Source organism: Rana temporaria, chromosome 6 (genome assembly GCF_905171775.1).
Source record: "Rana temporaria chromosome 6, aRanTem1.1, whole genome shotgun sequence".
In the NCBI taxonomy this organism is placed as follows: Eukaryota; Metazoa; Chordata; class Amphibia; order Anura; family Ranidae; genus Rana; species Rana temporaria.
In genome coordinates, this window is record NC_053494.1 from 20,534,799 (window position 1) to 20,548,510 (window position 13,712).

At 46.0% G+C, this 13,712-nt stretch overlaps 2 protein-coding genes across 3 annotated transcripts in view; one reads left to right on the forward strand and one right to left on the reverse strand.

Moving 5' to 3' along the window:
• The window catches only part of FAM83G (family with sequence similarity 83 member G), an 81,218-nt gene extending 68,456 nt beyond the window's left edge, over positions 1 to 12,762 (reverse strand). The window contains exon 1 of one of the 2 annotated variants that reach the window (XM_040356421.1): positions 11,459 to 12,762. In XM_040356421.1, the coding sequence (XP_040212355.1) occupies positions 11,459 to 11,944 (486 nt within the window). In that variant the 5' untranslated portion in view covers positions 11,945 to 12,762. The remainder of the gene's footprint in view (positions 1 to 11,458) is intronic. The other variant, XM_040356422.1, reaches the window with a different exon arrangement.
• Positions 1 to 13,712, forward strand: part of SLC5A10 (solute carrier family 5 member 10) — a 203,047-nt gene that overhangs the window by 122,736 nt on the left and 66,599 nt on the right.

Below are 13,712 nucleotides of genomic sequence, written 5' to 3' on the forward strand. Positions count from 1 at the left end.
GCTGTAAAAAAACGCTCAGAAAGGTGGCTGTAAAAACGTCAGTGGAAATGAAGCCAAAAGGTTGACACTTGTGCTAGTTTCTAGATCATATTCAGCCAGCGATTGATTGGAAGAGCTTTATTTTAAACACTCAGTATAGCGACAGTCAATTTAGGCAGAGACAGATTGCCTGTGAAGTAAACCAGGCTCATAAAGAGAGGCGGCTTACTGCAAGCTGAGTATCATACACCACTATCTATACATAGTCCAGCCAGTGCAGTGTCTGCAATCCTTATCACTCAGTGTGAATAAAGCGCTGACATTAGGCATGCTGAGACAGTTCAAACACTACAAACCGCCAACTACAACAAAGTCCGGAACACACAGCATAATAATACGTGAAATGACCATGTCCACATGGAGAACACACAGCCAGACTCAAAACATAAGATAAGCTGGATAAGCATTTATTTTGGAGCGCATTTAAAGCCAAAAATGGTCTCTTCAGTTCTGCATACAGTAAAGAATTGTTTAGAGTCTTTGTCCAATTGTTCCATGGTTATTGTCCCTTGGGGTGATTTCTCTTCATTTCCTGTCCTGGAGATACAAACAGGAAGTAAAAGGAAACCCCCCCTCGACAGTTACCAGGTACATTTATTTTATTTTTTTCCTCCACCAAAAAGGACAGCGAGACTTGCTCACGGTTCATTTGCCCATAACGTCTTCTATGGTTTCGCATCATATGTACCAGGTACATTTCACCACCCCACCTGTAAGGGCCCACTTGTGCTTGGAAGGGTGAAAGAACATGGCTGAGTTGCCTTTTTATGACTCCCCCTTAAAGAGGAAGTAAATACTCTGAAACTTTTCCTAAAAAAAAAAACCTGCAAGAGAAAGGCATAATGAGCTAGTATGCATACTTCCCTGTCCCCACTCTCCCCTTGCTCTACATAAGTATTTGGATGATGTTAAATTTACTATGCTCTTTAAATGAAGCCATACTCCACAATTTGCATACAATGAAAAGGCATCGAGCAAAGATGAAAAGCCTTTCATCAATAATGGAGAGATCTGAATTTGCTCGGAGCATAAATTCCAACTCAGTCTATGGAATCTGCAGACAGAGCAGTAAATATAAAAACATTTAGCATTCTTTTCATAACTCTTCTGACTGCTTCCATCTACTGCTGCCCATCGAGCATGAAGGAGCCTAAAAGAATCTTCAAAGCGGACCTCAACTCAAAAGGTGAAGATTTGTTGTTATAGGGAGCATTTAGAAATGTTAATTAGACCTTAGCAATAGCCTAAAAAAAAAAACATTTGACTTCTTCACGAAACATAAATAGTACATTTCCTATTATATGAGGGTGCCTAGGCACTTCTGCCCCTACAGCCTCAGTTGTATATCTGCAGCGCGAGATCTAAAGCAGCCCTCAAAATTTCCCCTCGCCTACTTGCATTCTGCGAGTGGAAAATCAGGGCTGGCGAGGAGCTGTGCTGCCTGGGAATGGGGGGGGGGGGAAGCACCGCCGGTGGCCGGGGTTTATCGGGAGCCATTCTCCAAGCGATCGCCCCGGTGGAACAGAGCATGGAGTTGGGAGAGCAGCGGGATCACTGAGCGGTATAGCACGCCGAAACAGCTTACAGTACATTAAAATTGTCTTCGCTCTGCTCGCTGTCTCACACAGCCCCGCCTCCTCCTAACCCCGCACCTGTGATAGACAGAATGCGGGTTTAATGCTGGGATGCATTCAGTCCATAACAGGCGCGGGGTCAGGAGGCGGCGGGGCTGTGTGCGACGGCGGGCAAAGCAGAGAGAATTGTAATGTAAGCTGTAACAGCGTGCTATACCGCTCTGCGATCCCGTGGCTCTCCTCTTCCTCCAGTCATGATCTGGCTGCCCTCTCACTTCCTCCGCCCTGGTGAGGCTGCAATGGGTGGCACGGTGAGGCTGCAATGGCGGGCACTGCTGAGGCTGCGCTGAAGGGAACTGATAAAAAAAGTTGTTAACACTTATTTTTGTAACTTTATTCTGCACAAAACATTTAAATGTAATTTCATGAGATAATTTAGGAGGGCATGATTAGGAGCGGGGCAGGATAGGGGTTGGGTGGGGCGAGTGAACCTTGAGGCCTGGCTAGTAACTCAGGACTTTTGAGCCCTGATCTAAAGCACTGCTGCCTTTAACTTCTTCTCCCAGAAGGGGTTTCACTACTGTGCTGTTCACCATTTTCCTTGCTGGAGGCTCTGACATGAGGAAGCAAAGCCCTGCCTCTACAAAGACGGTCACCTCAACACAGATGCAATTCCTTGTTCTGAATTGTAAGTTAGTAATAGAGAGACAATCAGCCTCAGGGAGACCACAGACAATACTGGTGCCCATCCTCCACAGTTTATTTCCTTCATGATAAATGCTTAAAGCGGAAGTTTTCACTTTAATCCACTCCTCACCCCCTTACATGCGACATTTGGCATGTAATTTTTTTGGGGGGGGGGGTGGCGGGCTTCAGGAGGAGTGGGACTTCCTGTCTCACTTCCTCCTTCCGCCCAGGGACCGCTAAGGCGATACGTCAAATCGCCTGGGACACGTGACAGGTCCCAGGCGATCGCCTGTCCAATCAGGTAGCGCAGCGCCGCTCGCACATGCGCACTGAGTGCCTGGCCGTGAAGCCAAAAGCTGTCCTGGCCGGGTGCCCACAGTTAGGATGGAGGCACCGGCGGAGAGGGAGGGAGAGGAGTGGAGCTCCGTGCAGCACATCGCTGGACAGTAGAGCAGGTAAGTGTATGTTTGTTTATTAAAAGCCAGCAGCTATGCTTTTTGTAGCTGCTGACTTTTAATAAACATCAAAAAAGGCTGGAACTCCACTTTAAGGGTCTCTACTCAGGCTATCAAGGTCCAACGAGTTAAATGCCATTGACTGGTGAGAGTACAAGCTAAGGGGAGGTCCGTCCAGAACCAAAAGCATGTTTCATCCCAAGGTGGTGGGACGAAACATGTTAGGGACGTGGCCTGGATGAATCGAGCCGAGGCTGCTTTTATCTGCCAACCACTTGAGCTAGGTGAAGTGTGTGTGGCAGCCAGGCTTTTTTTTTTTTTTTTTGCAGTGTCCCCCTGATATGTTTCACCCCACTCACCTGTGACCTATTCCCAGTGAACGGAGCGAAACATGTCAGGAGGGAGTGGCTGGAGCAGCGCTGGCTGGTGCCACATTCATCTACATACTATTGCACTGAGTTGGTGAGCGGCACCTTTTCTTCTGTTTGATAATGTTAGGGAATGTTGGCTATTGTTCATCAACAGGACAGCGTACGAGTCTTGATCCTGGCTAGTTCCGTGCAAATGGGGCTGCGTGTGACCCCCAGAATGCTGGTACTACTCCTATCATTACACACAGTCAGATTAAAGGACTGAATCTTTCTGGAATCAATGACGCTACTTTGATTAGAAAAAAATCTGTTTTAATAACAATTTCCCCCACGCAAATGCAATCAAAAATGTATTAAAATTGATTGCAAACATCAAAACTGCAATCTTTTAGTGTGAGATGTACAGCCAGCATTAGACAGGCATCAAATCATATGAATCAAAAAATCCTTTGATGTTTTCTTATTAGACAGTGACCTATGTCTCCGAGCACGCCAACACAGGCACCCCTGCACATGCCAACGATGACTGTGCACCTACATGCCAAGCAGGATCAGATCACACACAGTAAAAACATTGCTCTCTACCCACTCCCAGCATCGCCTTCATAAATAATCAGCCTGTTACAGAGGCGGACGGTCGGGTGATACCCGTCGGTGCTTCCTGTGAGATCACACAGAAAGTGAGTCATGCTATGAGGTCACGGGCCATGCCTCTACATGACAAGGGTCCGAGTGCCAACCCGGCATATATTACACAATTCTCAGCCTTAATCGGAAATATAAAAGGGAATCCCAGCTCATGTTTCCAGACAGTATAGAACTCCCTAAGCCTCTGTAAAGTAAATGAAGATGAAAAGAGATACAACAAACTATGTAGCAGGGACCCAGCTGTTATTGTTATCTACAGCCTTGAAACCTTCCACCTCCAAGAAATATTCTAAACATCTGCAAAGCAACCAAAAGCAGAAAACGGAGATAAGAAACTCGGTTATGCTTGGGCTTCCTGCCCACCAACATGCAGGAAAAAAAATGAAAATCAGCAGCAGCTGATAGCTGTTACAAAAGCATAAATATTCACTATATTGTCAAAAGTATTGGGACACCCACCTTTACACACAAACTTTAAAGCGGTTGTATACCTATATATATAACACCTGTAAAGGAAAAGCCATAATGAGCTAGTATGCACCGCATACTAGTTAATTATGAAATACTTACCTTAAAATGAGGTGAAGAGAACTTACCTGGTCCACGCCGAGCGAGATGTTATCTTGCTCCGGCGTGTCTTCCGGGTACCTCATCAATTCGGCAAGGTCCATCGGCTGCCGGTCCTTTAGTCGAGGATCCCTGCTGCGCATGCGCCGCTGCAATCAGCGGCGCATTGTGGGGGGAATATCTCCTAAACCGTACAGGTAAGCCTTATTATAGGCTTACCTGTAGGTAAAAGTAAAAAAGTGGGGTATACAACCACTTTAATGTCATCCCAGTCTTAGTCTGTAGGGTTCAATATTGAGTTGGCACACCCTTTGCATCTATAACAGCTTCAACTCTTCTGGGAAGGCTGTTCACAAGGTTTAGGAGTGTTTATGGGAATGTTTGACCCATTCTTCCAGAAGTGCATTTGTGAGGTCAGGCACTGATGTTGGGTGAGAAGGCCTGGCTCACAGTCTCCGCTCTATTTAATCCCAAAGATGTTCTATCGGGACTGTGCAGGCCAGTCAAGTTCCTCCATCCCAAACTCACTCATCCATGTCTTTATGGACCTCACTTTGTACACTGGTGCGCAGCCATGTTGGAACAGGAAGGGGCCATTCCATCTGAAAAATCCACCGGAGTTTATCCCGACGGGAATTCAGATTGTGTGTACAAGGCATAAGACTGGGATGCCATTAACGTTAATGTGCGTGTAAAGGCAGACGTCCCAATACTTTTGACAATATAGTGTGTGTAAATATATAAATATTTTTTTTTCTTTATGGCGAGCGGCACCTGGGGCCTCAAACTGCCTTGCAAGAGGTGCTGCGCAATAGAACTCTCCCAAGCAGCCACTAAATACAGAGAGAACATTGACTTAATTGATGGATTAATTTTGTTCTGTTGTAACATTTCCTGTTCCTGTCTGTATAAATATCATTTGCTATTATGTTACCAGACGTATTTCCAGCCTGAGGAAGGGCGTGCGTTAGCCCGAAACTGTTGCAATCAATAGAGAGAGAGACACTTGGAATATTTTGATTTATTTTGAAGTGCTGAAACCTCAGCGTTCTCTCCTGGACTTCCCTCTTAGATATATAGGCCTAGATTCACGAAGAATTAGGCGGGCGTAGCGTAGCTCAGATACACTACGCCGCCGTAAGTTGGAGCAGCAAGTCCTGTATTCACAAAGAACTTGCGCTGAAACTTACGGCGGCGCAGTGTAACAGGGCCGGCGTAAGCCCACCTAATTCAAAGTAGGCTGGTTGGGGGCGTGTTCTATGTAAAATACTAGTGACCCCATGTATTTGACGTTTTTAATGAACAGCGCATGCGCCGTCCGTGGACCTATCCCAGTGCGCATGCTCCAAATGACGTAGGCAAATCGTCATGCTTTTGACGTGAACGTAAATTACGGCCAGCCCCATTCACGGACGAGTTACGCAAACGAAGTAAAATTTTTAAATTTCGACGCGGGAACGATGGCCATACTTAACATTGGCTGCGCCATGTATTTGGTGGAATAACTTTACGCCTGAAAACCCCTTACGTAAACGGCGTATCTTTACTGCGACAGCCAGGCGTACGTTCGTGAATCGGCGTATCTAGCTGATTTACATATTTCTAGGCGTAAATCAGCGTACACGCCCCTAGCGGCCAGCGGAAATATGCAGTTAAAATACGACGGCGTAGGAGACTTACGCCGGTCGTATCTTAGCAACATTTAAGAGTATCTCAGTTTGAGCATACGCTTAAAGTTGCGACGGCGGGGATTCGGACTTACGACGGCGTATCTACTAATACGCCCATCGTAAGTCTATGTGAATCCACCCCATAATGTATGTCTCCATTACTGCAGAGCAAAACTTTGACATCCATAAAGCTTTATTAGTCTTTTCAGTTAACTGCCATTATCCGAGTGGCGTCCATCCTTGTTCAGTTTAAGCAAGTGCTTTTTTTTATACTAAAAATTACATTGTTCCCTCTTAGCCATTCATAAAAGTAGATAAATAAAATAAAAAATCTCATAAAGAGACATCCATGCTGAGAGGAAGCGGGGATCCCATGCTCCCCATATGCAGGGAATGCAGCAGGTTGGGATGGGGGTGCCCTATGAAAAGAAATTATTTTCCTCTAAATGGACAAAGTGACAGTTCATCTTTGACTACTTTTTAATATAAGTGATACCTTTAAAACCACTTGCCTACTGGGCACTTTTAAACCACTTGCCTACTGGGCACTTTTACCCCCTTCCTGCCCAGGCCAATTTTCAGCGCTGTTGCACTTTGAATGACAATTAAGTGGTCATGCAACACTGTACCCATATGACATTTTTTATCATCGTTTTCCACACAAATAGAGCTTTCTTTTGGTGGTACAAGAAATAAGACATCCACCAACCACTATGCCCCATGACCCCAGATTTTCTACCAATCAGAAAATATTTGCTCCACCTACCAGCGGGAACCCCAAATGATTTCAGGAGATTTTCTTTCAGGTGTCTGTAATATCAGGCCACTGCTCTATGGCTATGAATATACATATGTACTGAATGTACTAATAAGTGCCATCAGATCTGTGCACTTCTCTAAGGCTATGAACATACGTATGTACGGAATGTACCAATACCTGCCTATCAGATCTCTGCAGTTCTCTAAGGCTATCAACATACATATGTATTCATTTATGTCTGGAAGATCGTCCCTTACCTCTGTGGCAATGACTATATTGTATGTATTACTAGGTGTCTAGAAGACCCATCCAATTTTCTAATGCTTAAAGGGGTTGTAAACCCTCATGGTTTTTCACCTTGATGCATCCTATGCATGGGTCCCAGCTCTTGATTGGATAGATTGATAGCAGTGCAGCCATTGGCTCCCACTGCTGTCAATCAAATTCAATGACGTGGGCGACGGGTCGTGTCCAGCATTCGCGTCTATGTAAGCAAATGCTGGACTTTGGAGTGTGCCCACAAGGTAAACCCCTCGGAAGAGCACTTCTCATGGGGGGGTTATCTGATGTGGGGGAGGAGCCATGAGCACCGCCGGGGGACACCAGAAGAGGTGCGTCAAGTGTCTGAGCTTTATTGGATTCTGTTGGGCAGAAGAATACATTTATTCTGGGCACTGGAATGAACACTCAAGCGCTTAGAGCATCTAGCGTTTAAAAACTGAACTTCCGTAATTTTTTCATCTTCCCATCTATTAAATCTTCTGCCCTTGTTGTTGTTTTAACTTTGGATAGTAAAAAAAAAAAAATTTCTGCCAGTAAATACCTTCTACAGCCCACTTCCTGTTTGTCTGATAAAAAAAGCCTAGGCTTATGACATGTACAGCTCTCTCTCATGAGAGTTTTCCAGGAAGGGAGGGGGGGGGATGAGTCATAAGAGGGCCAATGAGAACTACAGGTGTGTGTGTGTGTGTGTGTGTGTGTTTGTGTAAATCCAGGAAGTAAACAGGCAGCAGCTTCAGTTGCCCACAGTTAAAATGGTTGCAGCCAGACTTGGTGGAGGGAGATTTCTGCAGCATATTTGACAAGTAAAGAATCACAGTATATATAAAATAAGTGGTTGGAAGGAATCTTCAGAATGACAAAGATGTTTTTATTACAAATATGTGAGCAGATTGCAGTTCCCCTTTAAGCACGTTTACGTGCATTTTTCTGCTCAAAAGCTAATCTACTGAATATGCTGGTGAGGTTTTTCCTTCAGGCTCTTTTAATACACCTGTAAACACATATTTGAGCAAAGACACACAGGACAGCATAGAGATGCTTTTACAGCCTGAAAAAAATAAAATAAAAAAAAAACCAAACACACGCTCTTAAAAGTTTTTTTTTTTTCCCTTAAGGTCTTAGGGCCGGTTCACACTACTGCGACTTCAAAATTGCGCGATTTTACCGCAATTTCGCAGCCGCGATTTCAGGGAATGCCTGTCTATAGAGATGAATTTGCGTCGCACATGGCTCAAACTCGCACAGGACCCTTTGTTAACGCAGCTTAGATTCGCAACGCATTGATGTGAACGGCACTTACTGTTAGTAAAATGACTTGCGAATTTGAGCAATCGCAACGGCTCAAATTCGGAATAGAATTCGCAGCAGTGTGAACCGGTGTAATGTCACATTCTGCTGCCTATCGTAGAATGCTGCGGAAGTCACGTGGCGGCCAACTGCGCATGCGCAATGCGTTCCAAACGCAAGTGCGATGCGTTCCAATAGATTTACGACAGTACACACCAGCGAACCCGGCATTCAGGGCGACGTGGAATTAGAGGAAAGTGGCCAGTTGGCTCCGCTCGCTCGGCCTCCTGGCTCTTTTTTTAACATCCTCCAATCCACGGGGTTGTTAAGGAAAGAGCCTGGATGCCGACCGAGGTTTCACTGGTGTGTACTGTCGTGAATCCATTGGAACGCATCACGCATGCGCAGTTGGCCGCCACGTGACTTCCGCAGCATTCTACGATAGGCAGCAGAATGTGACAACTCACCAGCCCTTAAAGAAGAACTAAAAAGGCAAAACTCTGTTCACTTCCTGTCCAGTAGCCAAAACAGGAAGTGGGAGAAAATCCCTCCAAAGTGAGGGAATCCTTGGTTATCACCCGGAACTAGCAACACCTATTGGAAGAGTTTCCTTCTATTCCTGTTCAGGTCGCAACCCAAAATTTGGGAATTTCTTACACTTTCCCTCCCAGTGATAATAGTAAACAGGACAAAGAGAGGGTGAAAAATGGGAGCACAGACAGCAATACAAATTTGACAGAGGTTCTGATCCTCCTTTCTATCCAAAACAAGAAAAAAAAGTTTTGCCTTTAGTTGTACTTTGACAGAGCTTCCAACTTTTTCCAATGAAGAGAAAAATAAATAAAAGTTTTGTCCAAAGTCTCACTTTATGTAACCATTATTTTGTCATGGTCCTAATCTGTTTTACAACACGTGATCTGGCCTTACTCATGGCAGATTGGGGTTGAGGGGTGCTAAAATACAGTCACAGATATAGGTCTGTTCCACGATATAGAATTTCACCCGGGTTATTTATAATTGTGTTTGCCTAAGGAAATATAAGATGGAGCACAAGCTGGGAGCCGCCAGCAGACGTGGCACTACAAGTAGCAGCACATCCCGGGGTTTGTAGGCCTCCTGCCCTCGGACAACCATAGCAGATGGCCTCAGGGACATTAGTGGGGAGTATATGAAGCTGGTATAATGGGGGGACAATATTTACCAATGCACAGCCGACTTCCTGTTCCTTCAAAAAAAAGTTTGAACTGTATATATTCATACAGACTCATTTCACAAAGCTTTACCACAAGGATAAGGATCGGCAACTTAGCCATGTGACCGTCCTTTTCAAATATCATTGGACTTGGATAACTCACTTTTTTTAACATGAGGATCCATATGTGTTAATTTAGCGAGTTGAGCCTATAATCTCCAATACATCACTTTCTGTACAGGTAGGTGTAATTGCGTACAGGTAAGTATTTGTATGGACTCGTAAAATAAAGAACTCATTATCGTAAAACAGGTGCATTTAATAGGGTATAACAAAGTGCAATGATGAGGGGCAAAGCATATTAACTCATTGGCAGTTTACTGAGGTCATGTATGGTTGGTTGGCATGGTCTATTGCAGCGGTCTCCAAATTGTGGCCATTTGCTTGCTTATATCTGGGCCTTGGGGGAACTTTTTCATCCACTGACACCAATGAAGGGGCACAGTTGCTTCCAATGTGGCCCAATGTCACCATTGATGGGGCACAATTCCTCCCAGTAAACACCAACGGTGGGGAAAAATTCCTCCCAATGACATCAACAATGCCTTTCAATAACACCAACAATGGGGCCCAATGATGTGGCACAGTTGCTTCAAATGACACCAACAATGGGACCCAACGTCACCATTGATGGGGCACAATTCCTCTAAAAAAACACCAATGTTGGGGCACAATTCCTTTCAATGACACCAAAAATAGGGCACGGTTTACTACCTCTGATGCCGGGAAATTTTCTTCTCCCGATTCTTCCAGTCTGGCCCCCATAAAATCTGAGGCTGGGTTCACACTTATGCAAATTGGATGCGAGTTTCACCGCATTCAACTTGCATGACAGTAAAGTGTGACTGGTTCTCAATGGAGACGGTTCACACATCTCTGGGGCGGCCATGGAATGCACTGCAGAAGGGTCCTGTGCATCTTTGGCTCCATTTCAGGTCCGAATCCAGGCAAAAATTCGGATCAGATTTGTTCCCGAAACAGAGAGAACAGGGACGCACCGGACCCCCTGCTGCGAGCCGCTCAGCAAATAGTGTGAACCCAGCCTGAAGTTCAGTAAACTGGCCCTTTGTTTAGAAAGTTGGGAGACCACTGGTCTATTTACTAATGTCTTACAGAATAAATCTGAAAGGCTGTGTGGTCACAGCATGGTTTATATCCGGTGTTGACCTGGGACATTATGGAATTTGTTATTCCAATGGAAGTCTGGATTTTCTCACCCAATCCTATTATATTTATGAATTAGCTTCTGGTTAAAGGATAGTAGAGAATGAGCCATTTTTTCCCCCAACTGAACTCTAAAGGAATCATTGAAATAATTTTATGGTCTTGGGGAACCCTTGCTAAAACCAACTCAATGGGTAAAATTGCCTTTCATGTGGTTGTTGGCAAGAAGCATGCCTCCCCTGCCCTAAAGTGGTGGTCAAAATGTAACCCCTGATATCTAAAAAGTTCACTGGTGTCATGTCTTGATTCTACCAAGTTTCATAGTCCCTGGAAACCTCATCCAAAAAAAAAAAAAAAGGGGGGGGGGGTTGAATTGGCAGCCACAGCTCAGGCAACCACTGGAGGAACCTAGGTTGAGCATGGCCAGTGTGTGCTCCTCTGGGGCAGGGGTCAATGTGAATGGTCCACTGTGGGCATTGGAACATGCCACCCCCGATATAAACACATGAAATAAACGCTATTGGGGCCTTTAGTGTGTTTTTTTGGGTTACATATTGACTCCTGCCAGCTACTGTAGAACACAAGTGCCAGGGTTCCACACTGGGTATGCTTTGGTGGGACCGGCACTTTGTGACAACTGGTGTGTCATAGGTAACCTTGATCCAGTAGATTGGTTTCAAAATCTAAATGGCAGTAACTTACCTTCTGAGCCTGAGTGATCATCTTCCTGATCACCTCCTTAATGTGAGGCTGTCCATCAATAGGAGGCTGCATGTACACAGTGGCCCGGGTCACCCCTCTGTAGGCCACGGTATCCGGCCACCCCAAGTCCAGCTCTGGGATGGAGCAGTCCGACCTATCCGGCCAGTATTCCAAGGACTGTTCCGTATCCTCTAGTGGAGGCTCCCCTTCTTCCTCTGTCTCAGGCTTGTCTTCATTTTTCCTTGGATGACTTAAGTCCGGGTCAAATGCCTCTACCCGGCAGGCAACCTTGGCCACCTCCAGCTCAGACAGGAAATCCCTGATGTTCTCCTTTTTTATCACTTCATGATACTTTTCCTCGCCAGTGGACACCAGAGCCTCCAGGGCTAGCCGCTGCTCCTCGCTGTAAAAGAACTCTGGTTTGGTCTCACTGGACCTCCAGTTGACATTGTGGTTGTCCAAACACTGGAGCTGGGAGAGAGCCATGTTTGGAGAATGTCACTTGCTTTGAGGGATCTTCTTTGCTTTGGAGAACCTTGGCAGTAAGACTTCTTGTAGTGGACCTTATTAATGGAGAACCTGGTCCTACTGGAATAGATCCGGGAAAGTCTTCTACTTTGGTTCTAGGTGAACAGATCCAGATGTGGACCTGCTAGGACTTTTCACCAACCTAGAAGTGGACCGGATACGCACTTCTACCTACGTTCACAGTAGAACTGACCAGAAGTGGACCTGATAGAACCCACGACTCAAGTTCCTGTTAGAAAAGACCAGAAATGGACCCGATAGTCTTCTTCTTAGGTTCCAGGAGAACAGATCCAAAAGTGGACCTGCTGGAATGCACTTCTTAGGTGGCCCACCTTCCCTAATCCCTAAAGAGATCCAGAAATACCTCTATAGAAGTTGATCCTGTAGCTGAGCTGTCCTTGTTACTGAAGTTCCTGAGGGTGTTATCTGGTTGATCCCGCTTTGGGCTGATTCCTTAGTGGATCCTGGGAGGGGGATCAGATTCTAGAATAGGATCCTGGAGGGGGGAATCGGATTCCTGATATGATCCTAGTGAGCTGATCCTGTAGTGGATCCTCAGGAAGCAGATCCAGCCGGTAGAAGGTCCTGATCTTCCCAAAGTGAACTTTTCCTAGGTCTGTATGAGTGCTCGGCACTTCAGTCTCTAGGACCGCACTGATCCATAGTTCCGCTCCCCGGGGGCCCCCCTGCTGTCCCGCAGCCGGTCTCAGTCCCGGATTCTCCGTGCTGCTCCTTGGCGGCGCCCGGACTGATCTGCCCACCTCGGATCTCAGGTAGCCGCAGCAGCAGCAGGCGGGGTCACGTGAGCCGGTTCCAGACCACGCCCCTCCCCGCTTCTCTCATTCAGAGACTCGTGTACACCCCGAGTCACGTGACGCCGAGCCTTCCCAAATCTCCGGCGGATCCCTCCGGGTCCAAAACACAACCGGAGGATCCGGATCTACAGGACACCGGAGAGAGAAAAGAAGTCCCTAAACTGGGAAGACTCCACCTAAAAGTGAAAAGTGTCTTTTCTGGAATCTTTGGCGGCCATACATGGTTAGAAAATCGTTTAATAAAGTATTTAGTACGCTCGATCGTTCAACTTCCGAAACGTTAGTGGGCTCATTTCTATTCTATTCCAAATGCAAAGTTTTATGGCAAAAAAAAAAAAAAGAACCATCGAGTTGGATTTTTGTAGCATAAATTATAAAGGGCCAGATTCACAGAGAATTGCGTAACGCTGCGGCGGCGTAACGTATCCCATTTACGTTACACCGCCGCAAGTTTACAGTGTAAGTGCCTGATTCACAAAGCACTTACCTGTAAACTTGCGGCGGTGTAACGTAAATCCGCTCGGCGCAAGCCCGCCTAATTCAAATGGGGCGGGCACCATTTAAATTAGGCGCGTTCCCGCGCCGATCGTACCGCGCATGCTCCTTCCGTCAAATTACCCGACGTGCATTGCACTAAATGACGTCGCAAGGACGTCATTGGTTTCGACGTTCACGTAAATGGCGTCCAGCGCCATTCACGGACGACTTACGCAAACGACGTGAATTTTCAAATTTCGACGCGGGAACGACGGCCATACTTAACATTGGCTAGTCCACCTAGAGGGCATCCTTAGTTTTACGCGGCGTATCTCGACGGAAACAACGTAATGTTAGAGCGACGGGTAAAGCGGACGTTCGTGAATCGGCATAACTAGTCATTTGCATATTCTACGGCGACCGCAATGGAATCG